General features: G+C 52.2%; 2 protein-coding genes across 6 annotated transcripts in view; both read right to left on the reverse strand.

Moving 5' to 3' along the window:
- Nucleotides 1-11,758, reverse strand: part of DPP3 (dipeptidyl peptidase 3) — a 36,060-nt gene extending 24,302 nt beyond the window's left edge. The window contains exons 1-2 of one of the 4 annotated variants that reach the window (XM_046015355.1): nt 11,625-11,758; nt 9,786-10,063 (exon numbers count right to left, since the gene is read on the reverse strand). In XM_046015355.1, the coding sequence (XP_045871311.1) occupies nt 9,786-10,063; nt 11,625-11,676 (330 nt within the window). In that variant the 5' untranslated portion in view covers nt 11,677-11,758. Of the gene's footprint in view, nt 1-9,785; nt 10,064-11,321; nt 11,409-11,624 lie in introns of those variants that run through there. The other 3 variants (XM_046015356.1, XM_046015357.1, XM_046015358.1) reach the window with 3 other exon arrangements.
- A 3,363-nt stretch (nt 11,759-15,121) lies between these two features.
- PELI3 (pellino E3 ubiquitin protein ligase family member 3) lies at nt 15,122-23,863 on the reverse strand. 2 transcript variants are annotated; one of them, XM_046015359.1, is made up of 8 exons: nt 23,734-23,863; nt 22,447-22,599; nt 21,843-21,914; nt 19,671-19,800; nt 18,914-19,015; nt 17,936-18,130; nt 17,435-17,623; nt 15,122-16,117 (listed from the first exon to the last, which is right to left on the reverse strand). In XM_046015359.1, exons 2-8 carry the CDS (start codon nt 22,596-22,598, stop codon nt 15,548-15,550), a joined length of 1,410 nt encoding a protein of 469 aa, XP_045871315.1. In that variant the 5' UTR covers nt 22,599; nt 23,734-23,863; the 3' UTR covers nt 15,122-15,547. The 2 variants fall into 2 exon arrangements, with proteins under 2 accessions (XP_045871315.1, XP_045871316.1); XM_046015360.1 differs by lacking the exon at nt 21,843-21,914.
- Between the last annotated feature and the right edge of the window lie 410 nt (nt 23,864-24,273).

A 24,273-nucleotide genomic window follows, 5' to 3' on the forward strand; every position in this document is an offset into this window, starting at 1 on the left:
TTTCTCTTCTTTTTTCTCTCTTTTTATCAAGTGCATGTCCAGTTGTTCCAGAACCATTTGGTGAAAAGACTATTTTTAGGGGCACCTGGGTGGCTCAGTGGGTTAAGCCTCTGTCTTTGGCTCAGGTCATGATCTCAGGGTCCTGGGATCAAGCCCCACATTGGGCTCTCTGCTTAGCGGGGAGCCTGCTTCCCCCTCCCTCTCTGTCTGCCTCTCTGCCTACTGTGATCTCTCTCTGCCAAATAAATAAATAAAATCTTAAAAAAAAAAAGACTATTTTTACTCCATTGTGCCGCTTTGTTCCTTTGTCAAAGATCAGTTGACTGTATTTATGGGGGTCTATTTCCCGGCTCTTTATTCTGTTGCATTGATCTAGTTGTCTGCCCTTTTGCCAACACTGCAATGTGTTGATTACTGCAGCTTTAGAGTAAGTCTTGAAGCTGAGTGCTGATCCTCCAGCTTTGTTCTTCTTCTTCCCTCTTTCCCCAATATTGTGCTGAAAATAAAATAACTGGGATTTTGAATCACAATCCACTGAATCTATAAAGTTGGGAAGAACTGACATCTTTTTTTTTTTTAAGATTTTATTTATTTATTTATTTTTTTTTTTTTTTTTTTTTAAAGATTTTATTTATCTACTTGACAGACACAGATCACAAGTAGGCAGAGAGGCAGGCAGAGAGAGAGAGGGAAGCAGGCTCCCTGCTGAGCAGAGAGCCCGATGCGGGACTCGATCCCAGGACCCCGAGATCATGACCTGAGCCGAAGGCAGCGGCTTAACCCACTGAGCCACCCAGGCGCCCCAAGATTTTATTTATTTAGGGGTGCCTGGGTGGCTCAGTGGTTTAAGCTGCTGCCTTCGGCTCAGGTCATGATCTCAGGGTCCTGGGATCGAGTCCCGCATCAGGCTCTCTGCTCAGCAGGGAGCCTGCTTCCCTCTCACTCTCTCTGCCTGCCTCTCTGCCTACTTGTGATCTCTCTCTGTCAAATAAATAAATAAAATCTTTAAAAAAAAAGATTTTATTTATTTATTTGAGTGAGAGCACAAGCAGGGTGAGGGGAAGAGGAAAAAGGAGACTCCCTACTCAGCTGGGAGCCCAACGTGGCGTTGATTCCAGAACCCCCGGACCATGACCTGAGCCAACGGCAGACACTTAACTGACCAAGCCACCCAGGTGCCAAGAACTGACATCCTTATAATACTGAATATTTCTTCTTCCTTCCTCCATGAACACGAACTAACTCTCCATTTATTAAGTTCTTTGATATCTTTCATCAGTTTGTAATTTTCCCCATAAGTTTTATACACGTTTTGTTGTATTTTCAGACTACATATTTCACTTTCTTGTGTGCTATTTATAAATGGCAATATGGGGACACCTGGATGGCTCAGTGGGTTAAAGCCTCTGCCTTCAGCTCAGGCTGTGATCCCAGGGTCCTGGGATCGAGCCTCGCATCGGGCTCTCTACTCCACAGGGAGCCTGCTTCTTCCTCTCTCTGCCTGCTTCTCTGCCTGCTTGTGATCTCCGTCTGTCAAATAAATAAATAAAATCTTTTTAAAAAATATTTTTAAAAGATTTTATTTATTTATTTGACAGACGGAGATCACAAGCAGGCAAAGGCAGGCAGAGAGAGAGAGGAAGCAGGCTCCCTGCCACATAGAGAGACTGATGTGGGGCTCGATCCCAGGACCCTGGGATCACGACCTGAGCTGAAGGCAGAGGCTTTAACCCGCTGAGCCACCCAGGCACCCCAATAAATAAAATCTTTAAAAAAGAAAAAAAAGAAATGGCATTATGGTTTTAATTTTGAATTTTTATTGTTTCTTGCTGGTATACTAAAAGCAACTGACTGGGACGCCTGGGTGGCTCAGTGGGTTAAAACCTCTGCCTTTGGCTCAGGTCATGATTCCCAGGGTCCTGGCATTGAGCCCACATCGTCCTCTCTGCTCAGCAGGGAGCCTGGTTCCCCCCACCCCCGCCTGCCTCTCTGTCTACTTGTGAGTGGCTGCCTTTGGCTCCGGTCATGATCCCAGGGTCCTGGGATCGAGCCCTACATCGGGCTCCTGGCTTGGCAGGAAGCCTGCTTCTCCCTCTCCCATTCCCTCTGCTTGTGTTCCCTTTCTCACTGTCTCTCTCTCTCTGTCAAATCAATTAAAAAAAAAAAAAAAAGCAACTGACTATATCTGTCTATCTATATACATATTTAAAGATTTCATTTATTTATTTGTCAGAGAGAGAGGTGGGGAGAGAGCACAAGCAGGGAGAGAGGCAGGCAGAAGGAGAAGCAAGCTCCCTGTTGAACAAGGAGCCCAAGGTGGGACTCAATCCCAGGACCCTGGGATCATGACCTGAGCTGAAGGCAGACACTTAACCGGCTGAGCCACCCAGGTGCCCCTGACTTTTGCATATTAACTTTGCACCCTGCAACCTTGCTATAATCACTTATGAGTTTCAGGACTTTTTGGTCAATTCTTTTGGATTTTGTACATAGACGGTCAATCATATTTTCTGTGAACTAAGACAGTTTTGTGTCTTCCTTCTTAATCTGCATACGTTTTATTTCCTGTTCTTGCCTTATTGCATTAGCTAGGACTTCTGGTAAAATGCTGAAAAACAGTGGTGAGGGGACTTCTCTGCCTTGTTCCTGATCTTAGTGGGAAAGCATTGAGTTTTTCACCATTTAATATGATGTTAGCTGTAGGGCTTTTGTAGATAGGCTTTATCTTTAACAAGTTGAGGAAGCTACCTTCTATTTCTAATTTGCTTAGTTTGATTGTGAATAGGTGCCGGATTTTGTCAAATGCTTTTTCTGCATCTACTGATATGATCATGTGGTTTTCTTCTTTAGCTTGTTGAGGTGACAAACTATTTATTTTCAAATGCTGAACCAGGTTTGCATGCCCAGGATAAATCCTACTTGGTAATGGTGTATGGTATTTTATACATTATTGGATTTGATTTGCTAATATTTTGTTGAGGATTTTTGTATCTATGCATATGAGAGATAATGGTCTGTAGTTTTCTTGTATTGCCTTTGTCTGGTTTGGGTATTAGGATAATGTTGGCCTCACAGAATTAATTAGGAAGGATTTCCTCTGTTCCTCTCTTTTTTAAAGATTTTATTTATTTATTTATTTGACAGAGAGAGAGAAACAGGGAGAGAGGGAACACAAGCAGGGGGAGTTGGAGAAGGAGAAGCACGCTTCCTGCTGAGCAGGGAGCCTGACTCGCCGCTCTATCCCAGGACTCCGGGATCATGACCTGAGCCGAAAGCAGACGCTGAACGACTGAGCCACCCAGGCGCCCCTGTTCCTATCTTTTGAAAGAGATTTTAGAGAACTGGTATAATGTTGTCCTTAAATGTTTGGTATAATTAACCAGTGAAACCATGTGAGCCCGGTGTTTTCTGTTTAGGAAGGTTATTAATTATCGGTTCAATTTCCTTAATGCCCATGGGGTTTATAGTAATGTTTAATCTTTCATTTCTGATATTAATAGCTTACAACTTCTCTCTTATTCCCTTAAACCGCTCTGAATGTTTGTGTCCCCTATCCCAATTCACACATTGAACTCTAACCCCCAAAGTGATGCTATTAGAAGGTGGGGCCCTTGGGAGGTTAGGTCATGAGGGCAAGGGCTCTCATCACTAGGATTACTACCCTTATAGGAGACACCAGAGAACTGCTTAATCATCCACCACGACAGGACGCAATGAGAAGTCCACAGTGTGCAAACTGGGAGGGTTTTCACCAAAACGTGATTGTGGACTTGGACTTTCAGCCTCCATAGCTATGAGAAATAAATTTCTGTTTATAAGCTACTCAGTAGTATTTTGTTATAACAGTCCATCAGACTAAGATATCACTTTTGGTGATCTTTTCCAATAACCAGCTTTTGGTTTCATTAATTTTTCCCTACTGAATTCCTGTTTTCAATTTTATTGATTTCTGCTCTAATTCTTTTTATTTCTTCTCTTCAGCTTACTTTGGATTTAATTTGCTCTTCTTCCCACCCCCCGCCAAGGCAGAAACAGTTTATTGATTTTAGATCTTTCTTCTTTTCTAATATGTGCTTCAATGCTATAAATTTTCCTCTAAGCACTGCTTTTGCTGCATCTCACAAATTTGATAATTTGTGTTTTTCATTTTAGTTCAATATACACATATGTATCTTAAAGATTTATTTATTTCAGAGACAGAGAGAGAGAACATGGTGGGGGAGGGGGGCAGAGGGAAAGGGAGAGAGAGTCTCAGGCAGATCCTGTGCTAAGCCCAGAGCCCAGAGCCCAACATGGGGCTCAATCTCACAACCCTGAGATCACGACTTGAGCCAAAACTAAGAGTTGGATGCTAACTGACTGTGCCACTCAGGTGCGCAGAAAAAAAAATTTTTTTTAAGTAGGCTCCATGCCCAGTGTGGAGCCCAGTGTGGGGCTTGGACTCAAAACCCTAAGATCAAGACTTGAGTTGAGATCAAGAGTCAGCCACTTGGAGGTGCCTAGGTGGTTCAGCCGGTTAAGTATTTGCCTTTGGCTCAGGTCATGATCCCAGGGTCCTGGGATAGAGCCCTGCATCAGGCTCCCGGCTCAGCCGGGAGTCTGCTTCTCCTTCTCCCTCTGTCACTCCCCCTGCTTGTGCTCACTCTCGTTCTCTGTCAATACATAAATAAATAAAACCTAAAAAAAAAAAGAGCTGGCCTCTCAACTGATGAGCCACTCAGGTGCCCCTTAGTTCAAAGTATCTTTAAATTCTTGAGATTTTTTTCTTTAACCCACGTATCATTTAGAAGTGTGTTGTTTAATCTCCAAGTATTTAGGAATTTTCCAGCTGTCTTTCTGTTATTGATATCTAATTTAATTCCATTTTGATCTGAGAGCAAACATTGTATTATTTTCATTCTTTTAAATTTGTTAGGGTGTGGGGACCTGGGTGGCTCAGTGGGTTAAACCTCTGCCTTCGGCTTAGGTCATGATTTCAGGGTCCTGGGATCGAGTCCCACATCGGGCTCTCTGCTCAGTGGGGAGCCTGCTTCCCCCTCTCTCTGCCTGCCTCTCTGCCTACTTGTAATCTCTCTCTCTTTCAAATAAATAAATAGAACCTTTTTTAAAAAATGAACTTGTTAAGGTGTGTTTTATAGACCTGAATGTGGTCTATTTTGGTGGATCTTCCATATAAGCCCAAGAATACATATTCTGCTGTTGTTGGATGAAGTGGACTAGACATGTCTTGGTATCCAGCTGATTGTTGGTGTTGAGTACAACTACGTCCTTACTGATTTTTCTGCCTGCTGGATCTGATAGAAGGGTGTTAATGTCTCCAACTATAGTAATAGATTCATCTATTTTTCCTTGTGTCGGTTTTTGTCCCAAAGAGTTTGATACTCTGTTAGACACAAACACATTAAAGACGGTCGTCTTCTTGGAGAACTGACGCTTTTATCATTATGCAATGCCCTCTTTATCCCTGATGACTCTCCAGGCTCTGAATTTTGCAGAATTAATACAGCTCTTCCCACTTCTTTTGATTAGTGCTGGCATGGTATATCTTTCTCTATTCTTTTACACTGAAGTAGACTTCTTGTAGACAATATATATTTCAGTCTTGTCTTTTGATCCATTCTGAAAATCTCTGTCTTTTAACTGGTACATTTAGACCACTGATATTCACAGTGATTACCAATATGGCTGAATTAGTATCCACCATATTTGTTACTGTCTTCTATTTGCTGTCCTTGTTCTTTGTTCCTTTTTTTTTTTTTAAAGATTCTATTTTTTAGAAGATTTTATTTTATTTATTTGACAGAGAGAGAGATCACAAGTAGGCAGAGAGGCAGGCAGAGAGAGAGAGAGGAGGAAGCAGGCTCCCCGCGGAGCAGAGAGCCCGATGCGGGGCTCGATCCCCGGACCCTGAGACCATGACCTGAGCCAAAGGCAGCGGCCCAATCCACTGAGCCACCCAGGCACCCCCTTTGTTCCTATTTTTGTCTTCCATTCTTTTTCTGCCTTTCGTAGTTTTAACTGAGCCTTTTACATGAGTCCATTTCCTCGCCTTTCTTAGCTTACCAGTTATACCTTTTTACTTTTTAGTGTTGTCCTAGATTTTGCAACATGCCTTTATAACTAACCCAAGTCCACCTTCATATAACACTATACTGCCTCCTGGATAGTATGATACCTTATAATAACAAAGTACCTTATAATAACCTTATAATAACAAAGTACCTTATGATAACCTTATAATAACAAAGTAATTCTAATTCCTGTCTCCTCTCCCTTGCATCATTGCTATCATTTATTTCACCTATATAAAAGCACACGTAAGTTTTATATATGTATAAATGTGTAAATTATATATAATGTAGATAAACATAAGCATACATAATCAAACACATTGTTGCTGTTATTTTGAACAAATGGCTCTCTTAGATCAAGAATCAAAAAAAAAAAAAAAGTTTTATTCTACCTTCATGTTTTCATTCTCCAATGCACTCCCTCTCTTATGTAGATTTGAGTTTCACAACTATAGCATTTTTCTTTTCCCTGAAGAACTTTCCTTTTTTTAAAGATTTTATTTATTTATTTGTCAGAGAGAGCGAGAGAGCACAGGCAGGCAGAGTGGCAAGCAAAGGCAGAGGGAGAAGCAGACTCTCTGCCGAGCAAGGAACCTGATGTGGGACTCAATCCCAGGATGCTGGGATCATGACCTGAGCTGAAGGCAGCTGCTTAACCGACTGAGCCACCCAGACATCCCTCCCTGAAGAACTTTTAACATTTCTTGCAAAGCAGGTCCACTGGCAATACATAACCTCGATTTTTGTTTGTCTGACAAAGTCTGTTCTTCCTTCATTTTTGAAGGATAACCTTACAAGGTACAGAATCCTAGACTGGTGGCTTTTTCTTTTTTCTTTTTAAAAATTTTATTTATTTGACAGAGAAAGAGATCACAAGCAGGCAGAGAGGCAAACAGAGACAAAGGGGGAAGCAGGCTCCCCGCTGAGCAGAGAGGCCAATGCGGGACCCGACCCCAGGACCCCGAGACCACAACCCGAGCCAAAGGCAGAGGCTCAACCCACTGAGCCACCCAGGCGCCCCTGGCTGGTGGCTTTTTCTCTCAACACTTCAAATACTTCAATCCACTCTCTTCTTGCTTGTGTGGTTTCTGAGGAGCTGGATGAAATTCTTATCTTTGCTCCCCTAAAGGTAAGATCCATTTTTTCTCCAGCTTCTTCTAGGACTTTTTCCTTGATTTTCTGTAGTTTGAAGATACGCCTGAGTGTATTTTTTTTGGGGGGGGGCATTTAATGTTCCACCTAGTGTTCACTGGGCTTCATGGATCCGTGGTTTAGTATCTGACATTAATCTGGGGCAATTCATTATCGTTTCAGGTACTTCTTCATCTTCTCCTTCTTCCTCTTCCTGTATTCCCATTACATAAACGTTACACCTCCTGAGTTGGTCTATGGTTCTTAGGTACTCTGTTCTGTGTTTCTCGGTCTGTTCTCTTTGCTTGTCAGTTTTGAAGATTTCTACTGAGATATCTTCAAGCTCAGCAAGTCATTCCTCAGCTGTGTCAAATCTACTAGTGAGCCCAGCAAAGGCGTTCTTCATTTCTGTTTTCTGACTTCTAGCAGTTTGGGTTCTTTCTTAGGATTTCCGAGTCTCTGCCCACCCGTTCCTGCGTGTTGTCTGCTCTATCCATGAGAGCCTTTCATCGTATCAGCCATAGTTGCTTTAACTCCTGGTCTGGTAAGTCCAACATCCTCGCCACGTCGGAATCTGCTTCTGATGCTTTCTCTTGTCTCTTCAAACTGCGTTTTTGGACTTTAGTATGTTTGGTCATTTTTTCTTGATAGACAGGAAGCACTGGTAAAAGGAACTGCTGTAAATGGGCCCTTTAGTCGTACGATGGTAAGATGTGGGAGCAGGTGAAGCATTCTCCAGTCCCACAATTAGGTCTCGGCAGTTTCTCAGTGAACCTTCACCTCCCTGAACTTCACACACGCCTCTCCCATGTTCCCGCCCTCCTCCTTACGTGGGACAGGACAGTTCTTGAACTGTCTGAAATGGGATAGTCTCCTCCAGCCAGGTCAGTGAGGCTCTAGGCTCTGCTGATACAGTTTCTCCTGAGAGCTAACTGGGAAGAACAGAATGTTCTAGCATTTTTCAAAAATGGTTCCCTTCCCCCTCTCTCTGCCAGAAGCACAAGGGGCTTTTCCTCTGAAATCCAATCTGCCATGAGGACCAAGATCCTAGAGGTAATATTCCCCAAATTCCTGAAAGTGTGGAGACCCCTCCTCTAACTTTGATCTCCTGGAGTTTTTAAACTCTCAGAGCTGTCCACACTGAGCCTCCAGCAATCTGTCAATCACAGTTCAGGTTTTCTGACTCCAGCACTGGTTCTGGGGGAGGCTTCTGCTCATGAATTTTTGCACTGGTGAGTTGTGATTCTCTGTACCCACCTGTCTGTCTCTCCCATGTGGGGGCAGCAGTTAACCCTTGTGGCCTCAACTTACTTAAGGACAGATGAAATGTTATTGATTTTTCCAGCGTATTCCACCTTTTACTTGCTAGGACAGACTGGTGACTTATGAGCTCCTTACATGCTGGACTGGAAACTGGAAGTCATGATTTGCATTTCCACCCAAGCCAGTTTGAGGCAGGTTTCTCCTATTTGCAAGCGAAAGTGTCCCACGGGGAATAGCAACACTCAGGTCGCACTTCCCCAGCCATGAGCTCTTTTAATAAGTCAAGGTCTAGAGATGGGATGTGATCACTAAAAGTTAAAGAAAAGAAGAAACAGCCTGGGCCTCAGCTCAGAGATAAGCAATCCAATCCCTTTATTTTACATGTAGAAACACAGGCCACTTTCTCAAACATTCTTGGTGAAACTTTTATAAAAGATGACCTAACAACATCGATCACTTGTAAATGCACAGAGCCTTTGACCCAGCAATGCTACTTCTAGAAACAGAGCCTCCTCATACATACGCACAAGTATGCTCACTGTGGCACTATTTCTAAGAAGAATCAGGAACAATCCAAATGTCCAACGATAAGGAAAAGATTAAACTGATTCTGGTGTACACTGTAGTGGAGTACTTCACGGTCAACAAAAAGGATGAGGTGCATTTCTGTGTAGCCCACGGAAGTTCTCCAAGACATGGTGTTCAATTAAAAAAAAAAAAAAAAAAGCAGGACTCCTAAGAACACGGAGAGTATGATCTCATTTATGTAAAACACGAAGGGAGGAACCGGTGCACACGTGCACGTACTCGGAGAGGACTGCAATAATGCAATGTACTGACAGAGGACTTGAAAGGCTGCACCACCATCCAATAGGTGATGTTCATGTTTCGTTTGTGTCTTTCTGCACCGCAGCAATACACTACGCATGTGTCTAAGTAATTCTTGGCCAAGGAACCCACAAACAAACAAAAGCCAGGACACAGGCAGGGACCCACAACATGGTAGAGGAAGATATGGTCCAGAACTCAGACCTCCTGATGCCTACCCTGGACTCCCTCCTCTACCATCTCTGAGTGTCCATAGCTGTTTCCTTTACTCACAGCAGCCTCTACTTATCTTGGAATCAGGTCACGGCAACCCCAGGAGGTACAGACTACCCTCATGCGCATTTTCTAGATGGAAAGACTGAGGCTCCAGGAGAGTTCCTATTATTTGTAGCCCTTGGTCTACTCTACAGAGAAGGACCTTTGTATTCCTGCTTGTGGTCCCTCATATCCAGAAGCCACTCAGGAAATGCTAAATGACCTAAAAGAACTGACCTGATACTCCTCCTCGGTAAGGCCCTCAGCCAGGGCGAATTGGCGCAGCTGGTCGGGGTCCTGGGCGCGGAAGAGACGGCTGAGCAGGGCATAGATGTAGGGGGCCTCAGGGGAGGTCTGCAACAGCACCGCCAGGCCTCCATACCAGGCGGCCCGTGACAGATGGTGGGCGTAGAGGCGCTCTGTGGGCGACAGCAGGCGGAAGGCCTCCCGGCAGTCCAGGCTAAACACACCGATGTCATTGGGCAGGATGTACTGGGCGTCCGCCATGGGCCCTGCTGAGAACCATCACCATCATCACAGCCATCATTTACCACATACTGACTACACACCCAGCTAAGCACTCTCATGGTCTCATTTAATCCCCCCCCAAACCCATTCGCAGATATGTTAACTGAGGCTCAGAGGTTAGGCAACACACGCAAATATATTACAAAATACACAGGTAGGTCATATTTGGCCTGGGGCCCTCAATCTTAAAGACTGAATTAAACCACCTAGTATTACCGATGGGGAAATTGAGGCCCAGAGAGGCTAGGAGCTTTGTCTACTAACACAAGGGAGAGGGCAGAAGCAGAGACCTGCATCTCTAGACTCCCAGCCCAGGCCCTTCAGGGGCCCCTACTCCTTCCCTGACTTCTTAGTCTCCTCTTCAGAATTCTCCTTTAAGTTCTTCAATTCCACCCAGCACTGTAGTGGCAAGGGTGGAGTTCCAGGCCACCAGCGGGAAGATCCAGGTTCCAAACCTGATTCAGCCCTTAGTTCTGTTGGATCCCCCCAAAACTGGGTACCCCAATAATGGGTCCATGATTAAAGGAGCGAGACTGATACAAAGCGAAGGTCAAGCAAAGCTTTATTTCGCACCAAGCATCAGGAATCAGACCGACTGTCAAACAGACCGGTCGGGGTTGCCCCTTACAGAGGACGACCCCTCCCTGCTTTCCAGACTAACTTTTATAGAGCAAAGGCCATGTGGTTGGGCCTGGCCACACACAGGTGGCTAATTGAATTACAATGCACCCCCACAATACCCATGGAAACTAGCCCATCACCTTGGTAGCTGGGAGACAGTACGCGCCCCCACTGATTGAATCCCACCACCTGGCCTGACCCACCCTTGTACTTGGACTTTGTTTTGTGGGACTGGTTTCCGGGACTGGTCTCTAAGCAAGTTCCCCTGGGGGTGGGGGAGCAAGGTCAATCCAAGTTTTACAACAAAATAGCAGTTCAACCTGGGTGGGGCTTCTCTGGCTGAATAGGCCCTTACAGCTCCTAAAACCAAGACGGTTGTTTCACTTTTCTGTGCCTCAGTTTCCACCTCTATAAAATGGGGGCGATGATAAGGCCAACCTCACCAGGAGGGTGTGCCATCTGTCTCACTCTCATCCTTCTAAACACCTTTTCTTTGGCCCTCCATCCTCCAACCCGCTCCCTGTGCTTGGCCTGGGGAACTACAGAGCCACGTTAGTTCGGAGCTGGAAGAAAACTCATTTTACAGACAGTGAGACTGAGGCTTAGAGAGACCACGCGACTTACCGAAGTCTCACAATCCCGCTGGGACACGGGATCTCCCAACCCAGGACTTGCTCCACACCGCCCTCCCCTCCCGGGACTGAGAGTCCAGCCTCCCCCACCGCTCCGGATGCCCCGCCCCAACAGCACAGCCCTCGGGGTTAACTCTTTGCTGCCCGGAGGGTTCCTTGGCCTCGGGGCCGCGGTGAATGTGGAAGGGGTACTGGATGGAAGGCAGAAAAGGAATAATCCTGCGTTCGGTCCAGACTCGCCCTGTCCCCCGAGGATGACGCACTGTGACCCCGAAACCCGGGCGCCGCTCCTCACCTGCAGCAGCCGCTCTCATCGCAAACTCACTTCCTGCTTCCGGCTCCCCCATTCATTGGGGCTCCGCGAACTCCGCCCCCCGCGGCCAATCGTCGGGCTTCGGGGCCCGGATGGGCGTCAGCTCCGGCCAATAGGCGCCCCTCGGGGCGCTCCGCCCGCCCGCCGCTCTCCGCTCCCGGGCCCTACTGGGTCCCGCGCGGCATGGCCCCTGCGGCCTTGGCCTTTGTCCGTGAGGGTGTTGGCGCGGCGGCCGGGAACCGGAGTGGCCGGCCTGGCCGTGGCCTAGTCCCGGCAGACCGGGCTGACGAGGTCGCTTCGAGTCCAGGCGGGGCGGCATGGGTGTCATGTACGGAGCAGCGGGGACTTCCCTACAGAGCTCCAGCGCCACCCTCCTTTGGGTCCCGGGACCTCAGTTTTGCAGGTGGGAACCTGCGCTCGGGAAGTGATGTGACTCTCCCTCCCTCACTGGATTCGAGGGTCGGGGGTGGAGACTCTTAGGACACTGGGAAACCTACAAGGTCAGCAGCAGAGCCTGAGCCCAGGCGGTCACACCCGTGCGGGGACAAGTGCTTCACTGCACCGCCATCGATTCGCCAGGGCCTGGAAGGCAGCCACTAAACGTCTCTGAGCCTCAGTTTCCTCAGCACAAAGATGCGAAGGGCATGGAGCTTGTTGGTACTCGCCCGATGCCTGGTGGAAGGGCTGCCTGTGACCCCAAAAGGCGGCCCAGGACCGAGCTGGGGCTGAGGTCCACCGTTGCACGTCTGCACTGACTCACAAGAGGATGGCCTGGGTCAGGCATGGCATGTCTGGGCTCAGTGGGGAGCATTGTGAGGGGCCTGGGTCAGCATGGGCAGAGGCAGGCCATCTAAGGTCGAATCCGGCCACCATCATCTACTAGCTGTGTAGCCTTGGGCGGGACACTACCTGAGTCTTGGCTTTCTCAGCCAGAAAATCCAGCTAACAATTGTCTCCACTCCCAAGGATGCTGTAGCCAGGAGTAAACTAAGGACTGGGCAGTCTGCTCCCTAGTGTTGTGCCCGGAGGGGCTGGAGAAAGGGAATACCTGAAATCCACACACTCTCCTTGCCCTACCTTTGCACACCTGTGTCTGGGCTCACAGCAGCATCTGCCCACCGTTGGTGCCGGTTTCTCATTTATGAAAGTGCCCAAAGCCAGGCTTGATGCACTGTTGGCTCCGATGATGACTGTCATCATGGGGAAAAGCTCAATAAATTCTCTATGCCCTTAGGAAGGTCACCCCTCTTCTTCCCTGTGCCTCAATTTTTATTGTCTTTAAAATGGGTACACTCCCCTGACGGGTGAATTTGAGCTGGGCACCAGTAAAGGAGGTGGTGCGCTCTAGCCATCAACGGGCAGCTCAGGCTAGCAAAAGATCCCAGGACTCCTGGGACCCTCAAAGAAGCTGCGTTTTTATGTTCACGGTTAACACACAAGGTCTGATGCTACCAGCTTAACATGGAAGCTATTTCATTCTTGTAAAAACCCTGATGGGATATCACCATTTTACCCATTGTAGGAGATGGAGAAACTGGGGCTATTAGTTTCATTGACTTCCTTGAAGCCACCCGGGCTGTCCCTGAACTGGGGTCTAGCCTTCCTGAGAGCTTCCACCACGCTGTCTCCTCCACTGGCCCCAGCACACACACACACGCACAGTCATACGGAGCAGTCCACTCCACGGCCATCCCTAGCCTGGGTTCTTCCCCATGGACATGCAGGAAGGGCAGGTGAGGAATGAACATTAAATACCTACTGTATTACAGGTGCTCTCAGTACATTCACCTCCGCCTGGTCATATAGGAATTGCTATTCCATTTAAAAGGTGAGGAGACTGACGTGCCAAGAGCTGGAAAGGGGCAGAGTTGGGCCAGGATCAGGGCTGTCTTACCCGCCACCACTACCTCCAAGTTCTCCCTGGGGCGGTACCCTGCTCTGTGCTTGTCTCTACTCTCTCCTCTCCTTGCTGGAAACAGGATCGGAACATCCCTTACCTGGTTCCGAACAGGGCCAGAAGAGAGAACTGGATTATCAGCGTTTTGTGTGTGCATGCAGGGCTTGCAATATGCCCACAGCTGCTTGAGCCTCCCCATCTGGGCTCCCCCACTGTGGTATGTGGGGCCCCGGGAGCAGGAATCTTTTCACCACCCTCAGGAGCCCTCTGTCCTCTCGAGAGCCCCGGGTCTGGTCTCTGCGGCCCCCACCAGCTGTTCGGCCTGCAGCGGGCCCTCCCCTTGGAATCTGTACTCCGTAAGGCTCTGGCGGCTGTCTTCAACTGGGGATGATGCCCAGGAGGCCTATACTTAGCAGTCTCTTTTGCAGATTTTTTTGTATTTCCAGAATCTCCATCTACCAGTCTCCCTAGCTTGCTCCCTCCAGGAATGGTCTAAAAGCAACCCCAGCAGCACACCGAGGCTGCTTTGGTTCTCAGGGAGAGGTGCCGCTTAGCCAAGATGAGTCAGGGTCCAGTTCTTGGTCTCCATGGCAACCGAGGGCCACCAGGCCCCAGCCCTATGTCCTCACCCCTCATTTCTCTTTTCTGCCCCTCCAGACCCGGCTCCTTTGTGGGTCAAGCATATACCCCGCCACACATTTGCACACGCTGTGCCGGTGACCTGGGCTGCCCGCCCCTCCTCTCCCACCCCCATCCGAGGAAAGCAGCCCAGGGTGATGGAGGAGGCCAGGCTGAGGCCAGGGAGGCAGTCATGGATCTGCGTCCTGGCTTGGCCACTTTCTAGCTGTGGGACTTGGTGCCTGTGCCTTAATCTCCCTGTAAACAGAAATGGTAACCCCTCCCCCTCCCCGTTACTGTGAGGATTAAATAGCAAAACCTTCTGTTAGTTAATAGATAGTTATTAGCAGCAGCAGCACAGTGAAGGGCACGGTGGGCACTTGTAATAGTGGCCCTTCTGTCACAGCCAGCACTCCGGGACCCCGAGTCCCCTCCCCGCCCCCGGCTCCTGACTGTCCACAAACGAGGTTCCAAAGCCTCCATCCAGCATCTTCCCCGTCAGGGCAGCCCCAACCTCTTGCTCCAGCCCTCTTTCTGCCCCCTCTGCAGCCTCTTCTCCAGCGCCTCACTCAGGTTCCTGCTTCCTGACACCCTCGCCTGTGCTCAGCCTCCCCCCTGCCCAGAGCACCCTCCCCTTCCTGTAGGGAGTTCCCACGCGAGCCTCCCTCACTCTCCCGCCTGCTTGGGAGACCAGCTCTGCAGCCCTTGACGATTCTCTGATCCTGGTGCCCAGGAAACCGTGTTGTCATTCGGTAATCGGGTCTGTCGTCCACTAGACTGTGCCTTCCACCGGGCAGGGAACCAAGTCCGATCGTCTCTGTGTCCCCAGAGCCCACTTGGCATGGAGTTCAGCCTGGAGTGGGTACCAGCAGATGCCGGCCCCAGCCTGCTGCCCACCCCTCACTCATGCAGGGGCTGGCGGCACCGCGCGCATGCCGGACACGTGGGATCTGTGAGGGCAGGCTGAGCAGCGAGATTTATAGAGGAACCCAGGGCAGCAGCAGGGTGAGTATCTGGAGCTGGGTCGGCAGGCTCAGGGCACGGCCAGCCTAAGCTGGGGGTCAGGGACCCACGGCCCCTTCACGCCCCCAGGGACACAGTGTAGGCGGCATGATGTGGGACACCCCAGGAAGGGCCAGGGCATAGGGATGGGCTTCCCTCCATCAGCCCGGGACAGAGCTGGTGCTGAGCGCCCCGTCATTCCGACTGGGGTAGGGGTTTCAGGGACCAGAGTGAAGAGGGGAGGAGCACAGCCCATCCATCCAACGTGTCCATCTGGTGTGGCTTTGTGCCAGCCGGTAGAGTCCCACATGCAGAGCTCCCTCTGGGCTGCACGAGGTCGGGGATCTAGGTGGGCAGGTGGGCATGGCAGCCGGGGCCCCGGGGGAGCCTAGTCCAGCGGCCCCTGGAAAATGAGGCGGACGCAGCCATGCTCGCCGGTGAGCCAGGCCCCACAAAAGGGGCAGGCGGCATGGAAAGCGTGGGTGCCGTGGGGCAGTGGTGTCTGGGCCCAGTAGCGGGCAGTCTTCTCCGAACACACATGGCCGCAGGGTGCAAAGGCATGGCTCGGTGGCCCGGGGTCCAGACAGAGGCCTGCCTCCTGGCCAAGCCACAGGGGGACGTAGGGCCCCACGAGGCGACAGAGAGGACACTCACGCTCCTGGGGGCCCCGCTCTCTTCTGCAGCCCCAGCCGTGGTAGCCGTGGACGTGGCCACACCGGACGTAGACCCAGGGCTGCTGCTTGTCGGGTGCTGTGCGGCCCCGGGCCGGACTCGGGAAGGCCAGGGTGCTGAGGCCCACGGGGCACTGGGGCCGTGCCGCGTTCGCCTCCTGTCGCTGGGCCTCCAGCTGCTTCAGCGTGGGGGCCCTCAGCAGCCCCGCCGGCGTGCGCCACAGCAGAGTGGCCCCACACAGGTCAATGAGGGAGCCGTCCTGCAGCACGTTGGACTCATTTTCCACCTGCCAGAGACAGCAGAAGGGCCTTACTGCTCAAGAGGCCGCCCAAGCCCTGGCTGTTGGGCAGCCAACCCCTCGGCCAAGCCACCTGTCCATGCCACCAAACCTCCCTGGAGAGCACACCCTGGACAGGGGGGCCAGCTAGGCCAGAGGAGACGGCAGGGCTGGGGCAGACGAGGGGCGAGGATGGAAACACAGGAGCCAGGAGGGCTGAGAAGCCACACAGGAGGGCAAGTCAAAGTCTCCAGGCACGCCTTGTCCCTCACAGTGGGACAGGGACTTAGTCATGTCATCGGTCAAATCAGGAGATCTGGACCAAAATGAGGTTCTCCCCCAGGCTCTCCCCTAAGGGCACAAGTGAGAAATTCTTCTATCTGAAACCCGGGGACTCGGCCCAAGGCAGCTGTCCTCTTGGCTGTGGCTAAAAACAAGGACTCTAGAGCTAGCCTGTCTGGGTGTGAATTCTGGCTTCACTGTCTATAACTCGGCATCCCCGGTCGAGTAACTCAACCTCTCTGCGTCTTAATTTCTTTATCCTCAGGCTGGATGCTACTTCCCATACTTCCCGTTATCTCAAGTGGTTCTCATGAATCAATCACTGTAAATGCTTGGAACAGAACCTGGAACGTCACGGGTACTCCACAAGCGGATGCTAGTGAAATTCACAGGCACAGTGTTTTTAAAAGTAACGTTTCCCCAGATCTCCCGGTAGAACTGATGCTCTGGAAAGAGAAGCCCTGCTCTTCCCTGAGATTTTGCCTCTACGAGCCCGATGTGCTCACATGCTGAAGAGCTCTGCATCATGGCCCATTTGACGAGCTTGGCCCCATGACCTTGCCCTGGCCCCTATCTCTCTCTAGGACTCTCGCAGCTCTGAACCTGAGTTCTCTCCTCTGTGCCACGTGGAGGCTTCACTGTCCCCTCCGTCAGAACTCCTCCAAGGGCCCTTCCGGCGAGATGAGGATAATAAGGCTAAATCCGTCTGAACGTGAGAGACACCTTACAGACTGCCAACACTTTAGGCTATAATCTGCTCACACAGGGGCCAAGTGTCATCCTCGTAAGAGGCTGCGATTCCTCCAGCTGCGGCCTCCCTAAAGCCACCGGGTACTGCCGCAGTCACGTCTGCTCTAACACACGCCACCCCACGGGCCTCCGGCAGCATGTGGGCTACGTTTTGGAGACTATGGTGTGGCCCTTTCTGTGGGGCAACTGGCGCACGGCCTCTAGATGGAGCCTGTTGGAGTAGGAGGGGAGGAGATCGGGGGAAGGGCCCAGCAGGGATGAGGGGAGAAGGTGGGCAGGGAGCAGGCCACCTACCAGCTTCCCTCGCTGCTGTGCAGAGCGGCTGTCCCTCAGAGTGTACACGTTCCCACAGACGGATATCTCCCTCCAGACACCCGGGGCTGAGTCCTCCGAGAAGCCGCCTGCTGGGTGCATCACCAGGACCCCATTGGTGGTTAAGCCGTCCATCAGGCCGTCGGGGGTCCGCCACTTGGCCGCCCGCTCCTGAGACCACATGTGGGATCAGATCCTATTTCCGAGTGACCCCCCCCCCCCCGCCAGCTGTGAGCCGGGGATGCTGCCCTTCTACCCGCACGGTCAGAGGCGACCCAGAGAGGGCTGGAATGGGCGCTGCACAGCCGGAACTCTCGGAGCGTCTCAGTGCTCATTTGTTAAGTAGCATCGCTGGTCCCAGCACAGGTCCTGGTTAGGATGGCTGCCGGCTGGTCCGTCACCCCAGGGCGCTGCCCCTCCCTACCCGACCCTTCTGCTCACTCTCAGATGACGTCCCAGTCCCTGCCTGGCGGGCTCACTCACTCCAAGGAAGATGTTGCTGGAGGCATCGAAGCCAGCGGCATAGATGCGGGCAGTATAGGGCGGCCGGCGGTCACACAGGATGCGGCAGGCGTAGCGGGAGATGGTGCTCTGGGCTGAGGGGCCCTCGGCAGCCCCTCCCCCGGGGGATGTGTCTGTTACTACAAAGTCGATCATGTTCTCTGTGGAGCGGCCGATCTGTGACGAAGAGGGGAGCAAGCCCAGGGATGCTATGTGTGAGGGTCAATCCCAAGGGCTTCCCCCAAGCCCCACCAGCCCAGGGTTTCCAGCAGCTGCTCTGTAAGCAGGGTCACCTAACAACGAGGAGGGGGTGGTACCATCCCAGCTCCCCAGGCCCTCTGGGCTCTCAACTGGCATCTCCAAATCCAGTCACTGGGGTCTGGGGCTTCTCTGTCTCCCCTATTCAATAAACATGAGTTGATTTTTTTCTTTTTTTGAATGATCAGTGGAAAGGTGACACCCAGTCTGGGAGTGAACTATTTGTAGGTACCAGATACCAAGCCCCGCGCTTCACGTGCAGTATCTCAGCTGATCTGCCTGGTAGTCCATGGAGTGGTACGTCATGGCCCCACCGCAGAGAGGAGGAAACTGAGGCCCAGAGCGAGTGAGTGACTCTTGCCCAAAGTCACCCAGCTGGTAAGTGATGGGATCTGACCCGGGCAGTATGACTCTCACGCCACACTCTGAACCCCTAAGCTGCATGGCCTCCCGTGGGTGTCTGGTCTTGGGTTTTTAAAATTTTGATGTGGCCACTGATTTGCTGTGTGACTCCAGGAAGTCAACAGCCCTCCCTGGACATCCTGCTTCTTCATCTGGAGCGTAGTCAACTGCACTGGGGGCCCCCAGAGCAACTTCACCATGGCCTCGGTCTTCCAGGTTCACCCTGGAACGCCCGCAGAGCTAGACCTCGAGGCCTGGTGGCCCAGTGACCGAGAGGCACGCAGAGGGGCCTGAGCATACCTGGAACATGTCCGTGTCACTGTCGTGGGTGTACTCGACGATGACCGAGTGGCTCCGGGACAGCGTGTACGAGATGCTGTGCTGGCCACGGTTACTCAGTGCCTGGTGGGGAGAAAGGAGAAGTCATTTCCCAGGGCATGTGGCCAGAAGAAGTGTGAGCCTTGGAGCCAGAGGCTAGAACCCAAGGCCCGCTGGCCAATCCCAGTGAGGGGCCTACTCTACCCTCGCCAAGGGTATGCTGTGTGGCTAGCGCTATACGCAGGTTACCTTATTTGACCCCTATAGTCACCCCAAGAAGGAGGCATCCTTATCATTCCCATTTTACAGTGGAAGGAATCGCAGCTCAGAGAGGAGAAGAAACTGGCCTAAAGACACACAGCTAGACACACGGGAGAGCTTGTATCTTAGTCCCAGTGCTCTGAAGCCAAAGGCTTTTCCTTTGCCATTGCTGTGTGACTGTCATGTCCCTCCTCTGAGCCGTGGCTGCCTCAAAATGATGCTGATCACTTCCATTCAAAAATGGCTGGAGTCTGGTCATCCAAGAAACATTTTGTGGATTGTAACTACAGTGCACAACAAGGGATCCCTCCCCCGCACCATTTCTCTGGCAGGCCAATGCCGTAAGTGAGTGGAGACACAAGGGGGCTCCCCTGCTCCAGTGCGGTCGCAGGTGGTTAGGACCCGAAAGGCCGAAGACCTGGGACTTGGGCAGGGAGCACAGGACCTCTGTCCAGGTCCGCTGGGACAAGCTGCTTGCCTTGGAGACGAGCGGTGTGGAGATGTGGTGCATGACGTCGGGCTTCACGCCATTGGCATGGGGCCGGCAGCTCAGCGCCAGGCGGCTTCTCCGGCGGCCCTTGTCCCCACTTGCCAGACACCCGTTGTAGCTGTGGGTGTAGCGGGTTAAAAAGAAGGGGTTGCCGGGAGAAAGAAAGAGAGAGAGAGAGAGAAAGTGAGCCCCTGAGAGATTTGGAGGAACTGCCAACTTCTGGGCAGTTTACCTTCATAAACAAACTCTATAACCACCGGAAACTAGGAGACCATACCCTACCAGTCTGTGTTTGGGGAGTAGGATGAGGGGCAGAATATCTTCAAAAGGCCTTTCATTCAATTATCCAGTGTTTCCTGGACACCTGACTGGTCAGCTGCTGGGTGCTGGGGTGCCACAGGGGGCACGCCGCAGGTCAGTTGTGTCCCCTCGGTGGCAGGGAAGGGGGTATCCTGAGCTTTTCAAGGATGCTGGGCACGAACTGTACCACAGGCCCAGAGGCAGGAGAAGGGGATTCTCAGATCAGGTTTCGGAGAGGGGGAACACCTTTACTAGGCCTTGAAGAACTGGAAAGGATTCACCTTTACCGCAAACTTTCGTTTACGACACCACAAGTACGAATGGAAACCAGAATGAAACAAACAGACAGACCCACAATGCCACCAGCTCCATATATCCATACATGTCAAATTTCTACCTTCCTTCCAGCTTTTATCCAGAGGGAGTGACTGTGGAAGGCAAAGATGGGGTGAGTCACAGCCTTGATCACTGCCATGGACTGGAGCCTCCTGTGTTCCTGGAGTTTCACGTTATTAATTACCTAATGGAACCTGTGCAATGTCCTGCCAGGCAAGTATCTTTCTTCCCATTTTACATATAAGAAAAATTGAGGCTCAGGGAGGTAAATTGACCTGCCTGAGGTCCCAGGCTAGTAAGTGAAAAAGTTCGAGATTTGAACTCGGGTCGGTCTGACTCCGGCCTCTCTTGCAGAAGCCCCTCCAGAAGGAAGGTTCGCCCCAAGCGAAGGGCCTGAGACTGTCAGGGTTTGGTGGGATCAGGGAGTGGTGACTTGGGTGGTGAGCTGAAGTAGAGGCAGATCAAGCTGGGGGAAGGGCCTTGAACACCAAGCTTAGGAGTCGAGACTTTATTCTGTGAGACTAGGGAGCTACAGAAGGTTCTGGAGCTAGGAGTGCCAGGATGAAGAGATGCCAAATACAGACAAAGACCACTTGATTCAGAGTGTTCTTGTGAGCTTGTTAAAATGTAGATTCCCTGGCTCCGCCCATGGAGACTCTGATTCTGTAGGTTTGGGATGGGACTGTCAGGGGGTCTTTTCAGTGTGCTCTCCAGGTGGCTCTATCCAGCGTGGGGCTTCGTTGCTCTAGCAAGCATAAACCGCGGCAAAGAGGGTCTCTACCCTTAGGTCTGCAGCTTCCTCATCAGTGGCCTCACCCTCCGCTGAAAGTCTGCCCTTCCTTTAGGACACCCAGCAGCTGTTTTTCTCATGCAAGCAGCCCTGACAGGGGCAAAATCACTTTCGCCCTCCTAAACTCTTCCCACTTATGGGGTGTGGGCCAGTTCTGGAGACAGACTCGGGACTCAGATGGGCCTGGCTTCAATCCTGGCTCCTCCACTTATCACATAACCGCTGTAAAATGGTGCTAATTAATCAGGACCTACCTCGCAGGTTCATTGGGAGAACTAAATGAGATAAAGCATTTGAAAATGCTTGGCACAGAGTTTGACATATATAGATAGCAAGCCCTTGATAAATGTTAACTTACTAGGAAAAAGCGCGTGACGTGTACGTGTCAGCAAACGGTAGCCACTATTATTTCTAAATAATCAGAATGATAGCATAGCTCATCAAATATCTTCTTTCCGTGCAGATGGCAGAGAGAGAGGCCAAAAGGAAGTGTGGATGGGGGAGGAAGAAGAGGGATCTGCACCTGAGGGCAGCGCTAAGGGGGTGGTGCAAGGATCCTGGTCAGGGGGAGACCAGGAAGGGAATGAGGTCTACCCAGCCACCAGCTCACATCGCTCCCTTCTCCTGGCCTCGGTTTTCTCATCTGTAGCATGAGGGTCAGCTGTGGCTTAGTCAAAGTGCACTCGACCTGGAGTGAGAAAGACCTAGGTCCGAATCCCAGCCCTGCCACTTACCAGCTGTGTGCCCTTGGACCAGTCACTTCCCCTCTCTGAGCCTCGGTTTCCTCACCTCCTTCCTCACAGCATCTTTGTGAAGATTGAAATGAAATAATGTCCGTGAAAGGGCTTGGCACAAGCCTGCCTCCCAGAACACCTGATATGTGCCAGGCACTGTCCTACGTGCTTTACAGAAATCACCTCCTTCATTCCTCTGACAACCCTCTGAGGTATCATTATCGTCCCTACTTGTAAGATGGGGAAAAGGAGGCACAGGGAAGTTAAGCAACTTGCAGAGGCAGGATTTGAACCAAGCATTTTTGCTGGAGAACCAGAGTTCTTCACGCCAGCCTACATCTGCTAGGTGCTTTTGAAAGGCAGATGGTGCTGCTTTTTTTCTGATCAGAAACTTAGGTGGGCAGTAAGAGATTTCTCAGTAATTTATAAAAAATGGGAAGATAAAATAACAAGAATAGAGGTGGGTTTGATCAACTCTGTCTCTCAGTTGGGAAGGTGAGGAGGGACAAAGAGCAGAAGGTCATATGTGGGGAGAGCTGGGGCCCTTGGTCTGTTGCCCTGGGGGTGCCTGGTGACCTGCCCCACCTGAACCAGGGTCGCTCACCCCAGGACGATGAGTTCGCCATACTTGATGGGCTCCTCGCCTGGCTGTGCATCTTCACCAGGAGAAGAGAGGACACAAGAGCCCTGGGTCCCTGGATGCCGGAGGTCTGAGGTTCGGGGAGACCCCACTTCAGGGTTTCCTTCTAGCACCATTCTGGGCAGAGTGGGAGAGGAGAAAAAGGATTTTGCAACCTCCCATCCCAACCCCCCTCAATGCCAGCTCAGGCCTGCTGCAGGGCCATCTAGGCTAAGTGACCTTTCACCACCTCTGTTGCTATGGCAACTGCTCCACCTCTGCCTCCTTTAAACTGTCCCGGGGTTGCCAGGATACCGGGGAAGGGAACCGGGTGGGATGGAACCAAGGGGAGAGGGCCCCCCATTCAGAGAGGCAGGATCTTTGGTGGGGCCATAGGGGTGGACCAACATGGGGTGGCCAGAGGCTTCTTTTTGGCCAGGACACCAGTCTGGGATCTGCTTGGAAGAGGGACACCTCAGGAGTTGGAGGACCCTTATTCCTCATCTTAGACTTAGTTGCTGGGTTGGCTCTTGGCTCAGTGGCCTCTGAGTAACCCTTCTGTGGGGTCCTGGAATCTATCCATCTTAATCATTCAGTCCCTTTGCAGGTCTAGGCCTCTTGTCTGTCTGTCTTTTTTCTCAATGACTCTCTGCCCTCCTGGGCTGTCCTTTTTCCGCCGTCTCTCTTCCCACCCTCCTCCCCATCTCCGTCTGTCTGGCCACCTTCCTCTCCCCATCCATCTGCCTCAGTCTCCCCACCTTGGCCTCACCGGGCGGGCAGGCCTCTGGACCCCTCCCGGGTGCGTGCCCCCTCCCTCCCTCAGGTGTCTGTCTGCAGTCCCAGGGCCGCCCGGGTCTCTGGAGGCCTGTGGGGGCGGCGCTCCCCCCTCCGGCTGGGGCTGCAGCAGAGCCCGTCTCCGCAGGAAGACTGTTTGGAAAACATCCCCGCGCAGGAGGGACTGCGCCGGGGCAGGCCCGCGCCCCGCGCTGGGGGCAGGCACAATGACGGCCCAACGCATACGCAGATACACACCCGGCGGCCCCTCGCCACAAACACGCGCGCGCACGCACACAGTCCCGCACACCCCGAGCCCCGCGGGCAGTGCCCGGACGGGGGCCGAGCCCACCCGGGACCCGAGAGCGAGCAAACAGCACCCCTGCGGCCGCCCTCGGACCCACTCCCCCTGCCGCCCCCAGACACGCAAACACGCCCCCCGCGCCCGCGGAAGCCCGCCCGGCGCAGCCCCCGCCCCCTCCGCCCCGGCGGTCTCACCTGGCCGCGCTCGCGGTCCCGCTCGGCGCCTCTCCCTCCGCGTCTCGCCCCTGCTCGGCCCCGGGGCCGCTGCGGCGGGATGGGCCCGGCCCGCGGCAGCTCCGCGCTGCCTCGTCACGGGGACACCCGGGGCCGGGGGAGGGGGCGAACGCAAACCGCCACACTCCGCCCCCTGTCCGAATGCCCCGCCCCGTTGGACCCGCCCCCAGGAGCCCCACCCACCCGAAACCCCGCCCCTTGCGGCGATGCTTAGCACTAGTCTACAGGGCCCCCGCCCCTCTATGGGGAGACCACGCCCCCTCCCTCACCCCTTCCCAGACTCTGGGAAGCCCCGCCCACCACTCTGTCTCGGGAACTCCCTAGCCAGTCTTCACTGGTTCGGGGACTCCCCGGTATCTTTGAGATCCATCCCCGGGTTCTGGCTCCCCAGACCCCGCCCTCATTTCTGGGGACTTACGGGTTCTCCCAGAGACACGGGCACCCCCTCCCCGACCGCAAGCCGGAGACTTCGCCCTGGGCGCGAGGCCCCTTTTCCACCTT

The sequence above is a fragment of the Meles meles genome, chromosome 8, assembly GCF_922984935.1.
Source record: "Meles meles chromosome 8, mMelMel3.1 paternal haplotype, whole genome shotgun sequence".
NCBI lineage: Eukaryota > Metazoa > Chordata > Mammalia > Carnivora > Mustelidae > Meles > Meles meles.